We start from the raw sequence: 17,947 nt of genomic DNA, 5'->3' as shown, positions 1-17,947 counted from the left end.
AGGCACGAATGAAACATCCTTTTCTGACCCCATCTGGTCCCATCATATCCCCACCACTTTAAACAAATGGGACACAAATTGGAGACTACACAAGTTATACCAAGAAACACCAGGAAGGTTTCAAAAGCCATCTGGAGTCTCTCTCTACGCTCATCGACCAGTGAGACTAAAGCTTTCGGCTAACCCATCAGAGCATCTAAGCTATCAAGGGAAGGTGAGGCAACATGGGAAAAATATAATGTCTAAACACACTGATAAACAGGACCAATCCAAAAGTAAAGCTGTTAAAGTAAAAACTAAAATATAGTGATAAAAGTAAATTATGGGGATAATGTAGTAAACTACTACAAGTATTTTATGCTGCCGTTCAAAAATTATTTCTAACACTGGATTCATATTTATTGTGTTTTCTTATTGTTTAAAATCATATATCTGTGTTCAAAATAACAGCAATCCAACATCAGTTAATAATAATTCTATTTTTTTTTTAGAGAAAACGTGTTTCTATGTTGAAAAACATACCATAATGGCTGTAGTATAAAAACACAAAAGGCTTCACAAACACAACATGAATACTGCTGATCCTAAAAAAAAAAAAAAACGCAGTTACAATGAAAGTAGAGGCAGCAGACCCAGGGAAGAACCCAGACATCCCTCTCCCCAGCAACTTCTGGTAGAGCACATGTCTGCCTCAGGTCACAATGGACATTTACTCCACTGAAGTGTAAGTTAGACTTCCCTGTTGTCTTCTCTCAGTGGAACTTTAATTTTAGTTGCTTCCAGAGGAAAATATTCAGGAGGCACCTAGATTAGAAATCCAAACCAGCTCAAGTGGCTCTAGTTAAATTCCTATTTGGACATGAAACAAGTTCTTCTCTGGATGTTGGAAATGCCCGCTATGTCCAAAGTAGAGACAAGCCAACTTGAGTGGAAACTCATTTCAACTGTCAAGAGTCAAAATGTATTAAATGCTCAATCATAATTACTCATGAACAAGGCTTGAATATAATTTACCACCTCTGCTTGTGTATTATGAAATTTAGGCAGGATCGGGATGAATCGGCAATAAAGATGAACACACAAACTGTTTCTGCTAGAATTAAAATGTGTCGTTTTATTCTGTCACAGAAAACAGCAAAGCAAGCACATCAATCAAGGCACGGTGCTGAATACAAATTATATTGTCTCAATACTATTCATATTGTCCCCCTACCGTGACACAAGGATCGGAGGGCCGGTCGATCCCGGCAGGGCAGCAACCCGCGCAGCTAGGCGTCCGTACGCAACCCTAGCAGACCCCGCCGGTGTCAACAAGCCCCCGCCATTTATGCCACACTTCAAAGTAAAATTTTTCACCCAATCAGGAAAAGTGACCGCTCCCTCTCACGCCTGGAGCGCATGATTACAGAAACCAAAATATGGAACCGGCATCCCCCGAACCCACCCAGGGCTCGCGGACAGCCGAAACCAAAAACAAAATTACATAATGATCAGATACAAAAACAAGTTACATCATGCCCAGTACCTGGTACCAATCACTGCTTCATCTGTGTTACCCCCCCAGAGCTACTGACCCTCCCCAGAGCTCATTATGCCAAGTATCTGTTCCCCAGAGCTCATGGACACAAAAAAAAAACATGTTCCTGCTTCGATACAAATTTATATAAAAATGTCAAAGAACATAAAATATAAAACCCATATATATCAGCTTGAGAGAGGGGCTCACCCCCTTCTCAAGGATGGGACAATTCAGTTTTTTACAGTTTTGACCCATGGCCACAGTTTCAGTATACCTAAATCTCATCCTAGCTGCTTCCCACTTCGGTGCATACAGCTCCAGCACTTGCTTAAGTACATGTTTTGAAGCAGGCGCCAGAACCAGATGCAGTGTAATACAGTAAAGATACTGTAAGATCCAAAGATGAGATTGGAACTTTCCTTAAAAAAACGAAAACAAAACTCAATTTTCCCACAACTATACCTTGGGATCCTTTCCATATAAACAGTAAGCAGGATTAGGAGGAGGGGGGCAGCCCGGGGGAAGTCTAGGAATAGATCAAACTTTTTTTATCATGAAAGGCACCAATGTCCTTCAGGCTGCAGATTATTCAGATTTAAGGTGTGACATTTTCCTAAGTATATGGGAGAAACTGCGGATTGAGCCTTTGCAGTATGGTACCAAGTGGCTGAAGTTTAAAAACTCTGCCCCACTTCTTATCTGGCAGCACACCAGGTCTGGTGATGATTGTAAAATTGATCATCAACCAGGCACTCTAAGCTGCAGGTTGGTTCAAAAGCACAAACAACAGGCAGAACTTTTCCTCTTGAAACCTGGAAGTTCAAAGAGGTGACACGACTCTGACTCACCGGGTAAAAAGAGAACAGCAAAGGACTGACAAAGACCAGGCCTTCTCTGGTTCTGAACCCAAAACCTGTGTGGATTGAGAAAGCTTCCTGGAGAGGTGGCGAAACATCTTCAAATCTTGGAAACCAAGTCCAGTGGATATTTTTTGAATTTTTACGGAATGACTATGACCTGGATGACTGAGAACCTTCATCAGCTGTGTGGAGTCCAACTATATCTATAGTAGTTAATAACACTCATCCTTAATTTCAAAAGCTTGCTTCTTTCGCACCAGTCAAGTGACATCTGTCATGGGACAAACCTATCAGGGGCCAAAGTTAACGCCCTGGTTCTTAGGGGAGCTTAGAAGTTGCACAATCAAAAGTCAATAGCTTTCACGCTTTACACGGAAAATGTTTCAAACTTGTAATGAAACAGTCAGGATGGTGGTCTGTTGAGTTTGGTTATGGTTATTTTTCAGTATGCACACAATGGGCCATGGAGCCTGAGGCAGACATTTCTGTTCATGTCGATTCCTTGAGGAGTTTCTCTGGTCTCTCTGTGCAAAGACTCAAATCAAAACTACTTCTTTACAATTCACTACCAAGTCTGGGAGTAATGTTTCAACCTCCACTTCAATCTGTGACCTTCCTACCTGTTTCAGTCCAATGCTCTGATCTACTGGCATCCTCTGTTCCAAGTTCCACGATCCTCAATCTGCTCTAGCTGAGAGCTGACACAAACCCAGCCATCCACCACTCATCTCTCTTTGGAGTTGATTCATCCACAAACCAAAGTTTTGCAGTTCCTTGCTTCCAGTTCCTCCCCTGGATTGTAGTGTCGCTTTATCCCTCCTCTGTGCAATTAACATTTCCACTTTTATTAGTTTTCTCTGAGTGTCTGTGCATGTGGGTCAAGAGATACCACCATAACAGAAACATTCATTTCTGTTTAGATTTGACTCCAGGACAGCTCTTGAAAATAAACAAGCACTCCTTTACCACAAACGTCTTTACTGTCAAAATATGCCTCTTAGGCTACGTTCACACTGCAGGCCTTGATGCTCAATTCTGATTTTTTTGTGAAATCTGATTTTTTTTTGTGTTGCTGTTCACATTTCCAAATATATGTGACCTGTATGTGATCTCCTGTGTGAACTGCAGTCATACAACACAATTGTCCTGTATGCGCAGCAGAGGACACAATGACATCACAGGCCTGCGTGCTCTGTGTTTACGGAAGTAAACATGGATGGTAGTGCCGGAGCGCATCTAGCGATTTTCCCCAACCATAAAAACAATCTTTACAAGATGGTTAAACATAAATACTGCTCTCCACATCATCATCTGCCATGGTTGTTGTTTTTCTTGCCACTTCTTCATAGCAAGAATAGTGACCTTTGTCGGGTATTAATGGCGTTCAGGTCAGATTAATGCGACCTGGCCGTTCACACACAGGTTGCTTTTAAAAAGATCAGATTCGTATGGGATTCAGGACCACATAGCCAAGTGGCCTGGGTCGCATTGGAAAAAATCAGATCTGTGTTGTTCAGACAGCCATGAAAAGCTCAGATACAGGTCGGATATGGGCAAAAAAATCAGATTAGGGTCACTACAGGCTGCAGTGCGAACATAGTCATAAAGTCCCACTGTTATTGGATTTGTAGCCAATAAAAACAGCTTTCAAACAAGGGTATGCATGGCTGATTTTAGTAAACCTATCCTTTCTGGCAACTCAAGGTCACCGTACAAAAATAGATTAATTTGATCTTTTTGTTTTGATTTAAAAAGGTACTATGAGCTGTCCCCTATGAACTTATATATGAAAATAAAAAGAAAATTAAAAAGCTGTTATTTTCAACACAACTGTTTTTAAATGGGATTTGAAAAGTAAATTGTCACTTTTATACAAGGCATTCATTTAAACTGCTCTTTAGTTATGAGATACTAACTTGTTAAAGATATTAAGGGTGACACTACAGGTAACACTATAGTGTTACAGGGTAGAGTTTCATATTTTTGACATACTTAAGAAAGATAAACAGATAATAAATGAAAAGATATATAATATATAGATAAGCAGAGCGACAGATAGACCCGCTGACTAACAGACAGATTAAATCTCATTGTCATATGGTCTTGTCATTCACAGGGCCAGGACACCGCCTGGGTGATGTGTCAGGGTCAGTGGTGCTCTCTGCCCCAAGCCTTGTTGGCGATGCCTATGGTGGTCTGGATGGGGATGAAGGGGAGGGCATTGGAGTTGACAGCGCTATTTTTCAAGTGCCACAAATGTAAGGTTTTTGGGCTTGCCCTTTTCAGCACTGTCTATATAAAGGGGTCATTTTAACATTGTAACATTAACAGGTGTCATTTTTGGATAAAATTGTGTGCTTTTTGTTTTTCCTACAGTGGTAAGACTATTCCTAATGGTACTGACAAAAACCAACAAACCACTCCAGAAAATGAAGGCAAGCTTCCAATTTTGTATTTTGGTTATTGGTCTCCCCCTGCCGGAGACTTTATGCACCTTTAAAGACAACTAGGGACAATAAATGTTTTTTTTTTTTTACAACACATGTTCTGTTAAGTTTTCATCATTAGTGAGCAGCAACTCTCCATAATGACTTAATGCATGGCTTACAATAGTGGAAGGGGATGCCACATTATCCTGCTCACTGTCATACCTATATCTACATGTCATTAAGCTCATGTGTCAGACCATGAAAGTATTCAAATGTGCCAATTACAAAGTTTGTGTCTGTTTCTTTCTTTGTCAGGAGGGAAAACCCAAGTAATTGGGGAAATTAAAGTTGCTCTAAAGAAGGAGGTGAAGACAGAAGGAGATCAGCTGGTGCTAGAGATTCTTCAATGCAGAAATATTACTTACAAGTTCAAAAGCCCAGACCACCTGCCAGGTTGGAAACTCTATTTATCTATGTCTACATAAGTATATATGCACTGTGTTTTGTTAAAGTTTTATTACCCTTTTCACATTTTACTTTGCTTTGCACCCACAAATGTCTGTGTATTTCATTGGGCCTTAGATTATATTTAGAAATGTTATGTTATACAATGTAAATATTTTGTGTACATAATTTTAAGGTTTTATAAGTGAATTAAAGAAGCATAGTCACATTATATGACAGATTTTTGATTCATATGGTTACTTTTTCTTTTCCTTTTTTGTGTTAAATTTATCAGTAAATGAAACTAGTATGAGCAGAGGTATAGTAATGCATATTGGCACAGGGATTAAACAAGGAAGTGATGTGGCTAAGCAAGTTAGCGCCTCCCAAGAAAGTTTTTGGGGGAAAAAAGAAGAAAAATACTAGAAAGACACTGCATGAAAAGTGAGATTTTCGTCCCCGTAAACCCCGTAAACTCCCGCAGATCTGCCTGATTTTCGTCAGTTTCCGACAATTTGCAACCGGTGCTTGTCCGCGTTTGTCGTGCCACAAATTGTCGGAAACGTACCGTGACGTATGTGGAGAGCGATCAGCTGTACTAATGGCCCTAATTAGCATATGAATGCAGCAAACCCGCGCGGCTGGCCAGGTCTGGCTTGAATAAACTTCTCAGTATTGGCTGAAACCACTATTCTCAAACAAATGAAATCGCTCGTGATTGGCAGCAAAACCACACGTGGCCACGCCAGGCTTTAATTTTCTTACTGAGTATTGGACGGAACCACTTCTTTTTAAACAAGTAAAGTCGCTCGTGATTGGTTGGCATATATATATATATATATATTTACATATATATATATTTATTCATTCATATATATATATATATATATATATATATATATATATATATATATATATATATATATATATATATTCATATATTTATTCATTCATATATTTATTCATTCATATGCTGTGTATTTATGTTATCCTACACTACTACACAATTATTATGCTACCATCAAGGACATGAATGAATTTATACAGGAAATGAACATTTGCCAGGAAGCTGTTTATGCAAAGAAAGAGCTTTATTAAAACACACACAACTATATACAACGCATATCCAAACACATGCGTATCTAAAAATTACAACTCCGTGAACGGTCCGTTTGCTTCCTCGGGGTTGGAGGTAACTGGCAGCATTCCCTCCGAGGCAGGTCCGATGTGCAGACGCATACTGTGCGTGGCCCTGTACTTCGGCATCGCTTCTAACCGGGACTGCAGCTTAACACAGAGTTCAGAGGGATCCGGCCTACGAAATGGCGGCGACCGTACAATCCATCCAGAGACACCGCCGACGACGCCATCTTCTTCGTCGGACATGAGGTCGACGGTGGCGGACTTCCAGAGTTCCACTTCCTCATCTGCCAGCACAATCTGCCTCGCCTTCAGCAGCTGAAAAAAAAAACAATGAATCAGCGCACTGCATATGGACACAACACATCTATCAATGCACCTGAAAAATAGTCACCAAATAAAGTCTTACCCTCTTTCTTCTGGCCGACTCCGAGCAGATAGCCTGGCAGCCTCCGCACGCAGCGTGCTGGCTAGCAGCGTGTATCTGAAGCTCCTGCATACCGTCTCATAATACGTCTTACAGGCAGCTGGAAAACAATTAAATGAGAGTGGTATGAATAAAAAAGAAAAAAAATCAAACGCAAGTCACAGTAACAAGGAAGGAGAAAACATTAGAACAAGTCACTTACACACAATGTCGTCTTTATCAACATCGTGCAAATCCGAGCAAATAGGAGGTCACCGCCTCATTGTGAGGCGACTGTAGTCTGTGAAAAAAAAAAAAAAAAGTACAGCTATGGTCGGTATCCATCCGTATCCATGTCCTTTTACCGCAGAATGAAAGCATATTCTTTAAACCTTACCCCTGCTCCGGTTCATAGCGCCTGCAATGAGTCTCCGAGTTGTTAAGACGGCATATTGCTTCCTGTGAATCACAAAAAATACACTTTAATAAAGCTTTAGGCTAGGCTGCTTTTAGCTTACCTAGCTAGGCTAGGTTGTCTTTAGCTTGCCTAGCTAAGCTAGGCTGCTTTTAGCATAGCTACCAGTAATCGAACATATATTTACCGCTAGCGTGGCGTTGTGCACCCGTCTTCTCTTCCTCGAGTTCGTAGCATCGAATTCTCCAGCTGAGTGAGGCGCTCATTCATGTCGGCAGTATGTTGGGCAAGCTGACGAGACAGTACGCTGATAGCAATCAGCAGTTTCTTCTCGTCAGTCTGCGGGCTGGCCGAAAGTTGTGGACTAAGAGCAGTTGGAGGCGAGTTGAACGCGAGACGTCGTGCAGCCATTGTTCACGTAACAACAAAATACAAACACGGTAAATGGAGATGAAGTTCACAACACAAACATGTCTGCTAATATGCTGGCCTCGCGAGAAGTCGTAGTGCACAAAAGCTCACACGTGATTGGACGATGGGGCCGAAGGCTCATCAGGCTCCTCCAATCACATACGACGTCATTGTTATACGGAAGGACTCGCGAGAAGAGCTCGCGTCGCTCCATTCTGGAAAGTGGCGGTAATGCACCTATAAATTGTTTGCAATTGCAATTGTTTGTCTCCATAAGATTGAATATGAGCAGGTGGACATTAGAGATAATAAATGCAACAACAAGTTTTTGAATCAATATTCTATAAATAATATGTACCCAGGAAGAACAAAAAGCACATCTCTCTTACAAAATTTTAAGAAATCTATGATAGTCAAAATTAGGACAAATTATTTGAAATTCCCAATTCCTCCTAAATATAAAAAGACTGTAGTCTGTGAAAAAAAAAAAAAAAGTACAGCTATGGTCGGTATCCATCCGTATCCATGTCCTTTTACCGCAGAATGAAAGCATATTCTTTAAACCTTACCCCTGCTCCGGTTCATAGCGCCTGCAATTAGTCTCCGAGTTGTTAAGACGGCATATTGCTTCCTGTGAATCACAAAAAATACACTTTAATAAAGCTTTAGGCTAGGCTGCTTTTAGCTTACCTAGCTAGGCTAGGTTGTCTTTAGCTTGCCTAGCTAAGCTAGGCTGCTTTTAGCATAGCTACCAGTAATCGAACATATATTTACCGCTAGCGTGGCGTTGTGCACCCGTCTTCTCTTCCTCGAGTTCGTAGCATCGAATTCTCCAGCTGAGTGAGGCGCTCATTCATGTCGGCAGTATGTTGGGCAAGCTGACGAGACAGTCCGCTGATAGCAATCAGCAGTTTCTTCTCGTCAGTCTGCGGGCTGGCCGAAAGTTGTGGACTAAGAGCAGTTGGAGGTGAGTTGAACGCGAGACGTCGTGCAGCCATTGTTCACGTAACAACAAAATACAAACACGGTAAATGGAGATGAAGTTCACAACACAAACATGTCTGCTAATATGCTGGTCTCGCGAGAAGTCGTAGTGCACAAAAGCTCACACGTGATTGGACGATGGGGCCGAAGGCTCATCAGGCTCCTCCAATCACATACGACGTCATTGTTATACGGAAGGACTCGCGAGAAGAGCTTGCGTCGCTCCATTCTGGAAAGTGGCGGTAATGCACCTATAAATTGTTTGCAATTGCAATTGTTTGTCTCCATAAGATTGAATTTGAGCAGGTGGACATTAGAGATAATAAATGCAACAACAAGTTTTTGAATCAATATTCTATAAATAATATGTACCCAGGAAGAACAAAAAGCACAGCTCTCTTACAAAATTTTAAGAAATCTATGATAGTCAAAATTAGGACAAATTATTTGAAATTCCCAATTCCTCCTAAATATAAAGAATTACAGTTTAAAATAATAAATAACATATATCCTTCAAATGAGTTTTTAAGAGAGAGATTTAAGTTTAATGTTGAGAATTATGGCTTTTGTACAACTCAATTGGAAACAACTAAACATCTTTTTTATGAATGTAAAGAAGTATTAAACTTATGGGATCAACTTCGAACCTTTCTGTCTTCTAAAACAATAAATTTAGATTTTATTTCCTGGCAAAACATTCAATTCGGTTTATCCATTAAAGAAAAAAAATTTGGAATTTTTAATCAATATTCTAATAATTGTAACAAAGTATTATATCCATAAATGTCGCTATGCAAAATGCTCCCTCTCAATCTCTGCTCTCAAAAATGAACTTTCCCTTTTCAAAAGCTGTCTGAGAAAGATGCAGAATTTAAATGCAATTAAATTGTTTGAGTTAATTGAAGAATTTCAGTTGGTAGTCCCCACTGATTAATTTACTTTAACTACTATTATTATTTTATTTATTTTTATTTATTTTATTTTATTTTATACTTTGTTCCAGCCTGTGCATTTAATTTTATTTTTCAAAAGCAGGAGTTGTGATATTTCTTCTTGTATTGAAATATTTGTTATTGACTTGTTATTTGAGATTGTTATTGTTTTCTTATATATTCAATAACAAAAAAAAAAAAAAGTGGAAATCTAAAAAAAAAAAAATTAACCATTACAGCCAACTGATTCTGATTAAAACTAATTTTTGAAGTAAATTATTTTGTGTATTTTTTTTTACATAACATTTGCATACACAGTAATCTAGCGTACTTTAATTAAATAAATCAATTCAAGCTAAAATGTAAGAGTCTATAATTAGGCTATACTGAGCCTGATCTATTTCTACCATCTATTTGGGGGATATTTATTGCCACACTTTGGGCCACTTAAAACCAATTTAGCATGCTGACCTATGTCCTTATGACCACAGTGTACCAATCTTCTGATGGCTACTTCCAACAGGATAATGCGCCATGTTATAAAGTGAATCATCTCAGAATCATTTCTTGAAACTTTTCCACTTAAGTAATTGTGAATTGAGCATATTGACAGACAACATTTTATTTTTTATCTTAAATGCAAATTTAAAAAAAAATAATTACTGCTCTAAATGTATTGCTCTGTCAGCTAAAGATCTGTTTTGGTCTCTATACTTTAATTAAATAAATCAATTCAAGCTAAAATGTAAGAGGCTATACCTGATCTCTTTGTATCAGAGATTTTCTTACCCAGGGTTGCAGGGGGGGTTTTACCCCCCCTGCAACCCTGGTTTGCATTTGTATAGCTCACAGCATGTTCATTTACATGTTTAAAGCCTCCCCTAGAATTCCATGGGGGGGAGGCATGGGGGGAACACTGCCTAAGAAATTCCACGTCAATTTCTGACAATTTACGGGAGTTTTCAGCGAAGCCTGCAAATTGCCGTATACTGCCGCTAACCTGAAGTTCCACGACAATCTACAGTGCCGTATATTGACGAAAATCCCACTTTTCATGCAGTGAGAGTGAAAAAAAACACAAAAGTATTCTAATTCCAAGAAGGACACCGAAATAGTGGTTGGAATCCATTATAGGGGAAGGATCCACCAGAAGTCAGAGTTACTGTAGATGTGTTTATTAAATCGTTATCGGTCTTCATCCAAGCCATGTTCTGCTTTTCTGTAAAGCATTTTAGGACTCTATAAAATAGCTGCTTTAATTGTGGCAAACTAGCTTTTTGATAGTTTCCCTTTACTGCTTGCAGATGGTGCACACGTCTGTTTATTTTTATTCATCGAGCCCATTGCTTTAATTCTATTTAGGTCCAAATAGGACCATCAAAACACTAATGGGTTACATAGTAATAATCTTACTGTATTAACACATCTTTTTCACTGGCTTTCAGATCTGTATGTCAAACTGTATGTGGTGAACGTAGCCACTCAGAAGAGGATCATCAAGAAAAAGACAAGAGTTTGTCGACATGACAGGGAACCTTCCTTTAATGAGACCTTCAGATTTCCTCTCAACCCAACGGGACATTCAATACAGGTCAGCATGGAGAAAACTTGAATTAAAAATCTAGGCATTGGCAGAAAATTGCAAATAATTTTTTCAAATTATTTCTAACATAAGCATTGAAAATATGTAGTTTTATAGATAATAGCATTTACCCTGAAAAACTTACTGTATGTTAGTGAAAATTAAACACATAAAACTTTTTCCAAGAACACAAATTAAAAAATCCCTTTGTCTTATTGCAGTGGTTCCCAATCGCTGGTACCCCTAGTGGTCCGCGAGTGCATTGCAAGGGTTACATGTAAATGTTTTATTTCTTAGGTAGTAAAATAAATAGGGCTGGGATCGGTTTTGCTTTGCGAGGAGCCAACTGAAAAGCTATGAGGTATACTGTAGGAGCTAATCAAAGCAAGCTCTGGTGTCTTGATGAAAACAAACTAAATCTGATTAAGTCAGTCTGACTATAATTTTTGTTCTATAATTTGCTTCCAATTCATCAAGTTTAAATGTGATTATAAGGGAGTTACTCAGAGGAGCTAGAGTTTTTTAAATATAGGTTTATAATATGTTTTGATTTTGGATTTTTTTTTTATCCTTACTAACTACCAGGCAAACAACTTGTGTTATTTTTTATATGAGATGGAAAGAATGAAACGCCTAAGAATTAAATGCTCAGATTAAAAGATTTAGCTTTATAATCAGTTATTGCACTTTCCACTGTTGGATGATCATCAATACTTTTGACTGAGGGGGTACTCATGGTATGAAAAAATGGCCAAAGGTGTACAAGAATAAAAAAAGTTTGGGAAACACTGACCTACTGCATTCTACCGTTTTGTGCAAATTAGATGATAAATGAGTTTTATTTTTACTGTCCTTTCAGCTTTTTTTGGTGTCCAATGGTGGGAAGTTTGTGAAGAAGACCTTGATCGGGGAAGCCTACATCTGGCTTGACAAGGTGGACATGAGGAAGAGAGTGGTCAGCTGGCACAAACTTTTTGTCAGCTCCAACCTGACTAACCCTTGAGTGCCAGACAATAAGATAAAAAAGATCAATTGGGAGATATAATTGGTAAAAGGGAAAAAAGAAAACAGAATATTTTTTATAATATTACATAAATTCATGCATTGAGTTTATAGATCATTAGATGAAGGTAACTGTGTGACAATAACATTTGCATGTCTTGTCAGTCTAACACTGCCAGTGCACGTGTTCCTATTCTTATGTCAGCTCTCAAAAGACTTTGCTTGGATGCAAACATGCAAAGACAGTTACTGACTGATATTCCACGGCAATATGGCTTAAGGACAGTTATGCTTTTGATACCATAGTTCCATTGTATGATCCATAATTATAATTTTGATATTGCACGATAGAAGTTAACAAACTAGCCACAGAAAAGATTTAAAAATGACAATTAATGAAAATGTGTATAATTGTTTAGACAGTTTGCAGACATCAGTGGTGCTGATGTATTTAAAAGACACAGGAATGCATAACAGTTTTTGTATGGCTGACCTTCCAATGTATGTCAACGCTGAGAAAAAAAACTTCAGATTTAATTTATGCAGTGAGATGAAGATTAAATGTACAGTACTTCTAAGGTTTCTGTTATTCCAAATGCAGATTACAGAGCATATCAAAGAATTGTACAGTGTGATATATATAGATATATATATAAAACCTTAAATTTAGCATAAGAAGGATATAAATAAATACAACATAGTATAAGAGTTGTTCTCATGTCAACAAATTATATATAGGATAATATTGACAAAAGGTCTAGGTTGAGGCAGTGGGTGGTGCACTGACAATCCAGTAATCTAATGAATAAACAGTCCTTATGACTTTTAGGGATCTTTGTGAGCTAGAGGTTTGCCATATTTTCACACTGATGCACCTCTCTGCTGAACAGACCTGCAATCATGGTTCAAGTCAACATCAGCAGACAGATTATTATAACATGCATCATATTTAGGGGGAGATATATTAGCAGAATGAACAGCATTTTGCACATGCTGTGTTGAATGTAACAAATGTTACAACTTTTCAGAAGACAGACGTTTACACATCTTTGTTATTTGAGCAACTTTTTTCTTTTAGGTTGTTGTAGTTTTTCCTCTATGTAAGTCATTTTATTTTATCACTCTGTTGCTATGGACATGTAATTCATAGAAATTGTATGTCTGCTTTACTGTCAGTGTGTTTGTTAAGCCCTTCCATCAGAGTTTTAACTGAAAATAACAAAAAAAAAGGTAGATAAGAGTCAAATTCTCCTCTGTGTCTCTGGCCATGCTTGACTTATAAAACACTAATGTGTTGTCTTAGTGACTCCTTTTAAACACAGTGGACCAGCATCTTTCACTGCCTGTGATCAAAAAATTTTCTCAGGCATGATAAAGGTTAGAGAAACTCGTGGGGCCAACTCTAAATATTCATGTGTATGCAGGAGAACCATTTATGTACACATTCCTGATCATCCTTCAGTCATATTTTGCGACCATGTCAATAAAATAAAAAGAGAAGATAACATATAAAAGAAAGGGAAAAAAATAAAGATAACTACTTTTAGTATGTTTTATTATAAAACAGGGCTGATACAACTTTTAATCAACAAAAACACAAAGAGCAAGATGTCACTCATATACTGCAGAAGATACCATAAAATGGTAACCAATTTGTTGTGCCATACAATATTCACTTACATTTTGGTATGAAATATATTTTAATATTTATCATTTTTTCCTTTTTTCCCCCACCAGACCAATAAGTTATTTTAAGGTAATTCTATGCAACATATGTATTCATATGCATATGTGTTAAAGTCTGTGAACATATCATTTTAAAATGTCCTGTAGAAAGTAGTTATAATTTGTACATTTGGTGAAAGAAGAATATTAAATATTTTTATTTTGTACTTATTTTAGTATATATTGATGTTAACCACTGTTAACATCTACATGGAGCTTGTGCACTTTATTACAATGCTTGTTTTCTTGTCTTATTTTAACTGTCGAGACATTCTAAGTTATATGTTTTGTCTCCATACTAAAATTGAATGAGTCACAGTGTATGCAGTTGCAGGAACTATTGTGGTGTACAATTTTTATCTATGTGGCAAAAGATTAACATTCAAACAAGTAGGGGTTCCCTTAAAGGGATGCACAATCTTCAGTGAAGTCAATTACTCCATTTTCATAGTGTACTGAACAGTCTGTATACGTGGTGCAGTAAGTAAGACCTCATCTTATTGCCCAGTCATGACTGTCAAATCATTTGTGTATCATTAGAATTGCTTCTGAATACTGTTTGTTAAGATCAATCGTTGCCTGTAATTGTGAACCCATTCATTTATTGTTGTCCTGAGGGGTGTGAATGTGCTCAAGTTGTTTGACATGTGTACATAAAGTGTTTATTTTCTACAATGACTGAATGTTTATATGTCTGAGGTTTGAGCATGTGAGTGTAAAATAAAAAAAATAAATGTAATTCACAGAGCACTTGCAATTGTACAGCAATGGGTGTCTAGAGTCCTATCAGGGGAGTTGAGAGTGTTTATTTAAAACAAGTGCTGTCCACTGATGATTATTAGTGAGATTAAATCCTATGAACTGCAGGAACAACATAAGATGGGAAAAAAATGTATATGTTTCACTTTAAGTAGTTGTCTGAAACTTTTGGTTTTGGATGTTGCATGTTTTGTTGATGGTTTGTCTGTATATTTTGCCCAAGGATTATGTTTAAAAAGAGAGAAAATATGTATAGATCTATCTGTATGCTGAGTGTAAAGAGATATGCTTGTAAATTTGTCTTGTTTTTCACTCAGTGTAAAAACAAAGCATATGATGTTATGGTTTTGTGACTGTACACGGGGTGTGTTAAGATATGCAAATTGTGCTGTAAAAAATCCTCCTGAGTCAGAAGAATAAATATTAAGAGCTATATTGCAAAATCAGATAGACAGTTTTATTTGTTCTGTTTGTTTAAGAATATATTTTATCCTAAGCGGTTCACATCAAAGGTGCAATAAGCAAGACAATTGTTTTAAAATGAACCAAAATCATTCTCATTTTTCAGCCAGAATGAAAGTAACATTTCTTATTACAATTGGTCCTCTGCATCAACAAGGATGCATTTTAGTCAAGTTTTCCTCCTTTCAGATCTTGAGGTAAGGTACAGAACAACTTTGATACAGTAAGTAACCAGTGTTTAATTCCTTGTTCCTGAGCCAATCATATGAGAGTTCCTAGGGTTGTGAAAACAAAGCGCAGCATTTAGTATTTAATGTTGACAAAAGAGCAACCATTGTATGGAATATACACTGCCTGGCCAAAAAAAAAGTTGCCATCCAAAAAAAAGGTCACTCACTCTAATACTTTGTTTGACCGCCTTTAGCTTTGATTACGGCACGCATTCGCTGTGGCATTGTTTCGAGACGCTTCTGCAATGTCAAAAGATTTATTTCCATCCAGTGTTGCATTAATTTTTCACCAAGATCTTGCATTAATGATGGTAGAGTCTGACCACTGCGCAAAGCCCTCTCCAGCACATCCCAAAGATTCTCAATGGGGTTGAGATCTGGACTCTGTGGTGGCCAATCCATGTGTGAAAACGATGTGTCATGCTCCCTGAACCAGTCTTTCACAATTTGAGCCTGATGAATCCTGGCATTGTCATCTTGGAATATGCCTGTGCCATCAGGGAAGAAAAAGTCAATTGATGGAATAACCTGGTCATTCAGTATATTCAGGTAGTCAGTTGACCTCATTCTTTGAGCACATACTGTTGCTGAACCTAGACCTGACCAACTACAGCAACCCCAGATCATAACACCGCCCCCACAGGCTTGTACAGTAGGCACTAGGCATGCTGGGTGCATCACTTCACCTGCTTCTCTTCTTACCCTGATTCACCCATCACTCTGCAACAGGGTAAATCTGGACTCATCAGACCACATTACCTTCTTCCTTTGCTCCACAGTCCAATCTTTATGCTCCCTAGCAAATTGAAGCCTTTTTTTCTGGTTAGCCTCACTGATTAGTGGTTTTCTTACGGCTACACAGCTGTTCAGTCCCAATCCCTTGAGTTCCCTTCACATTGTGCGTGTGGAAATGCTCTTACTTTCAGTATTAAACATAGCCCTGAGTTCTAATGTTGTTTTCCTTCGATTTGATCTCACCACACGTTTAAGTGATCGTCAATCATGATCATTCAGGATTTTTGTCTGGCCACATTTCTTCCTTGAAGATGATAGGTCCCCACTATCCTTCCAGTTTTTAATAATGCGTTGGACATCTCTTAACCCAATATAGTAGTTTCTGCGATCTTTTTAGATGTTTTCTCTGCTTGATGCATGCCAATTATTTGACCCTTCTCAAACAGACTAACATCTTTTCCACGACCACGGGATGTGTCTTTTAACGTGGTTGCTTAGGAAATGAGAAGCAGGTCTTCTTCTTCTTCTTCTTATGGGATTTTATGGCGGTTGGCAGACTTGTGAATTGTGCATTACCGCCACCAACTGATATGGAGTAAAGCAAGAAAACAGGAAACGATTCACCCCCCCAAAAAAAAAAAAAAAAAAAAAAAAAAAAAAAAAAAAAAAAAAAAAAACCTGTGTAACTTAAACCAACATAATACTAAATCACATTTGCCCATATAATTTTAATTTACTCTAGGTCATCTTAACTCTGCCAGTTTCTGATGGTCCCATCGGTCCTCCCATCATACTTCCAACCATCTCCCAGTTCAAATCTTTAATGTCCAGATATTTTTCTGCAGCCTTCACTATTATTTTGATTTTTTCCGTTTTTTTTGTTGTCTGTGCAGTACAATTAATAACTTCTACCATGAAAAGAACAAAATTTGTCTTTTTAACAATAAGTGAGTCTTCATCAATTTTTAGAGATTTCTCTAGAGGTTTGGAATTTGCTGTGTGTTGAACTGTAGGTTTGGGTTTTTCTGACTGAGATGGGATCCTTTTTGCAGCTTCAGCGTAGGTTATTCCGAGCTCAAATTTCATTTTTTTAATTTCCTCAGACCTTTTGCTTGCTCACAGCCGCGATAGGCAGCAGTATGTTCTCCACCACAATTAACAGCATTTCTTATTCAATTGTTCCTCTGCATCACAGGATGCATTTTAGTCAAGTTTTCCTCCTTTCAGATCTTGGGTAACGTTACAAACTTTGATACATAAGTAACCATGTTTAATCTTGTCCTGAGCAATCATATGAAGAATTCATGGGTTGTGAAACAAAGCCAGCATTTAGTATTTATTTGACATAAAGTAGCAACCTTGTATGGAATTACACTGCTGGTAAAAAAAAAAGTTGCCATCTAAAAAAGGTCTCGACTTATACTTTATTGACCGCCTAGTTATTACGGCAGTCCTTTCGCCTGTTTGCTTTGTTTCTAACGCTTCTGAATGTCAAATTTTATTTCCATCCAGTTGCTTAATTTTTCACAAGATTCTTGCATTAATGATGTAGAGTCTGACCATGCGCAAAGCCTCTCCAGACATCCCAAATGTTCTCAATGGGGTTTGAATCTGGACATCTGAGCGTGCCAACATGTGTGAAAACGATGTGTCTGTCCATGACCGTCTTACAATTTTGGTGTGATCCTGGCATTGTCTCTTGAATATGCCTGTGCATCAGGAAGAAAAATCAATTGATGGAAAACCTGGTCATTCAGTATATTGCAGGTGTCAGTTACCTCATTCTTTGAGCACATATGTTGCTGAACCTGACTGACCAACTACAGCAACCAATCATAACCCGCACCCCAAGCTTGTACAGTAGGCACTAGCATTGGGTGCATCATTCACCTGCTTACTTTTACCGATTCAC

At 38.0% G+C, this 17,947-nt stretch overlaps 1 protein-coding gene across 1 annotated transcript in view; it reads left to right on the top strand.

The window, feature by feature from the left end:
- LOC119773615 (protein piccolo-like) overlaps positions 1-15,056 on the top strand; it is a 41,693-nt gene extending 26,637 nt beyond the window's left edge. The window contains exons 19-23 of the mRNA XM_038270672.1: positions 4,496-4,637; positions 4,756-4,814; positions 5,124-5,261; positions 10,986-11,131; positions 11,982-15,056. Coding sequence (XP_038126600.1) covers positions 4,496-4,637; positions 4,756-4,814; positions 5,124-5,261; positions 10,986-11,131; positions 11,982-12,125 — 629 coding nt within the window. The 3' untranslated portion in view covers positions 12,126-15,056. The remainder of the gene's footprint in view (positions 1-4,495; positions 4,638-4,755; positions 4,815-5,123; positions 5,262-10,985; positions 11,132-11,981) is intronic.
- Positions 15,057-17,947: the final 2,891 nt, after the last annotated feature.

The sequence above is a fragment of the Cyprinodon tularosa genome, unplaced genomic scaffold (assembly GCF_016077235.1).
Source record: "Cyprinodon tularosa strain WSP-4 unplaced genomic scaffold, ASM1607723v1 ctg771, whole genome shotgun sequence".
Lineage (NCBI taxonomy): Eukaryota > Metazoa > Chordata > Actinopteri > Cyprinodontiformes > Cyprinodontidae > Cyprinodon > Cyprinodon tularosa.
Note: the sequence above shows the minus strand (reverse complement) of the source record. Positions and strands in the feature narration are given on the sequence as shown.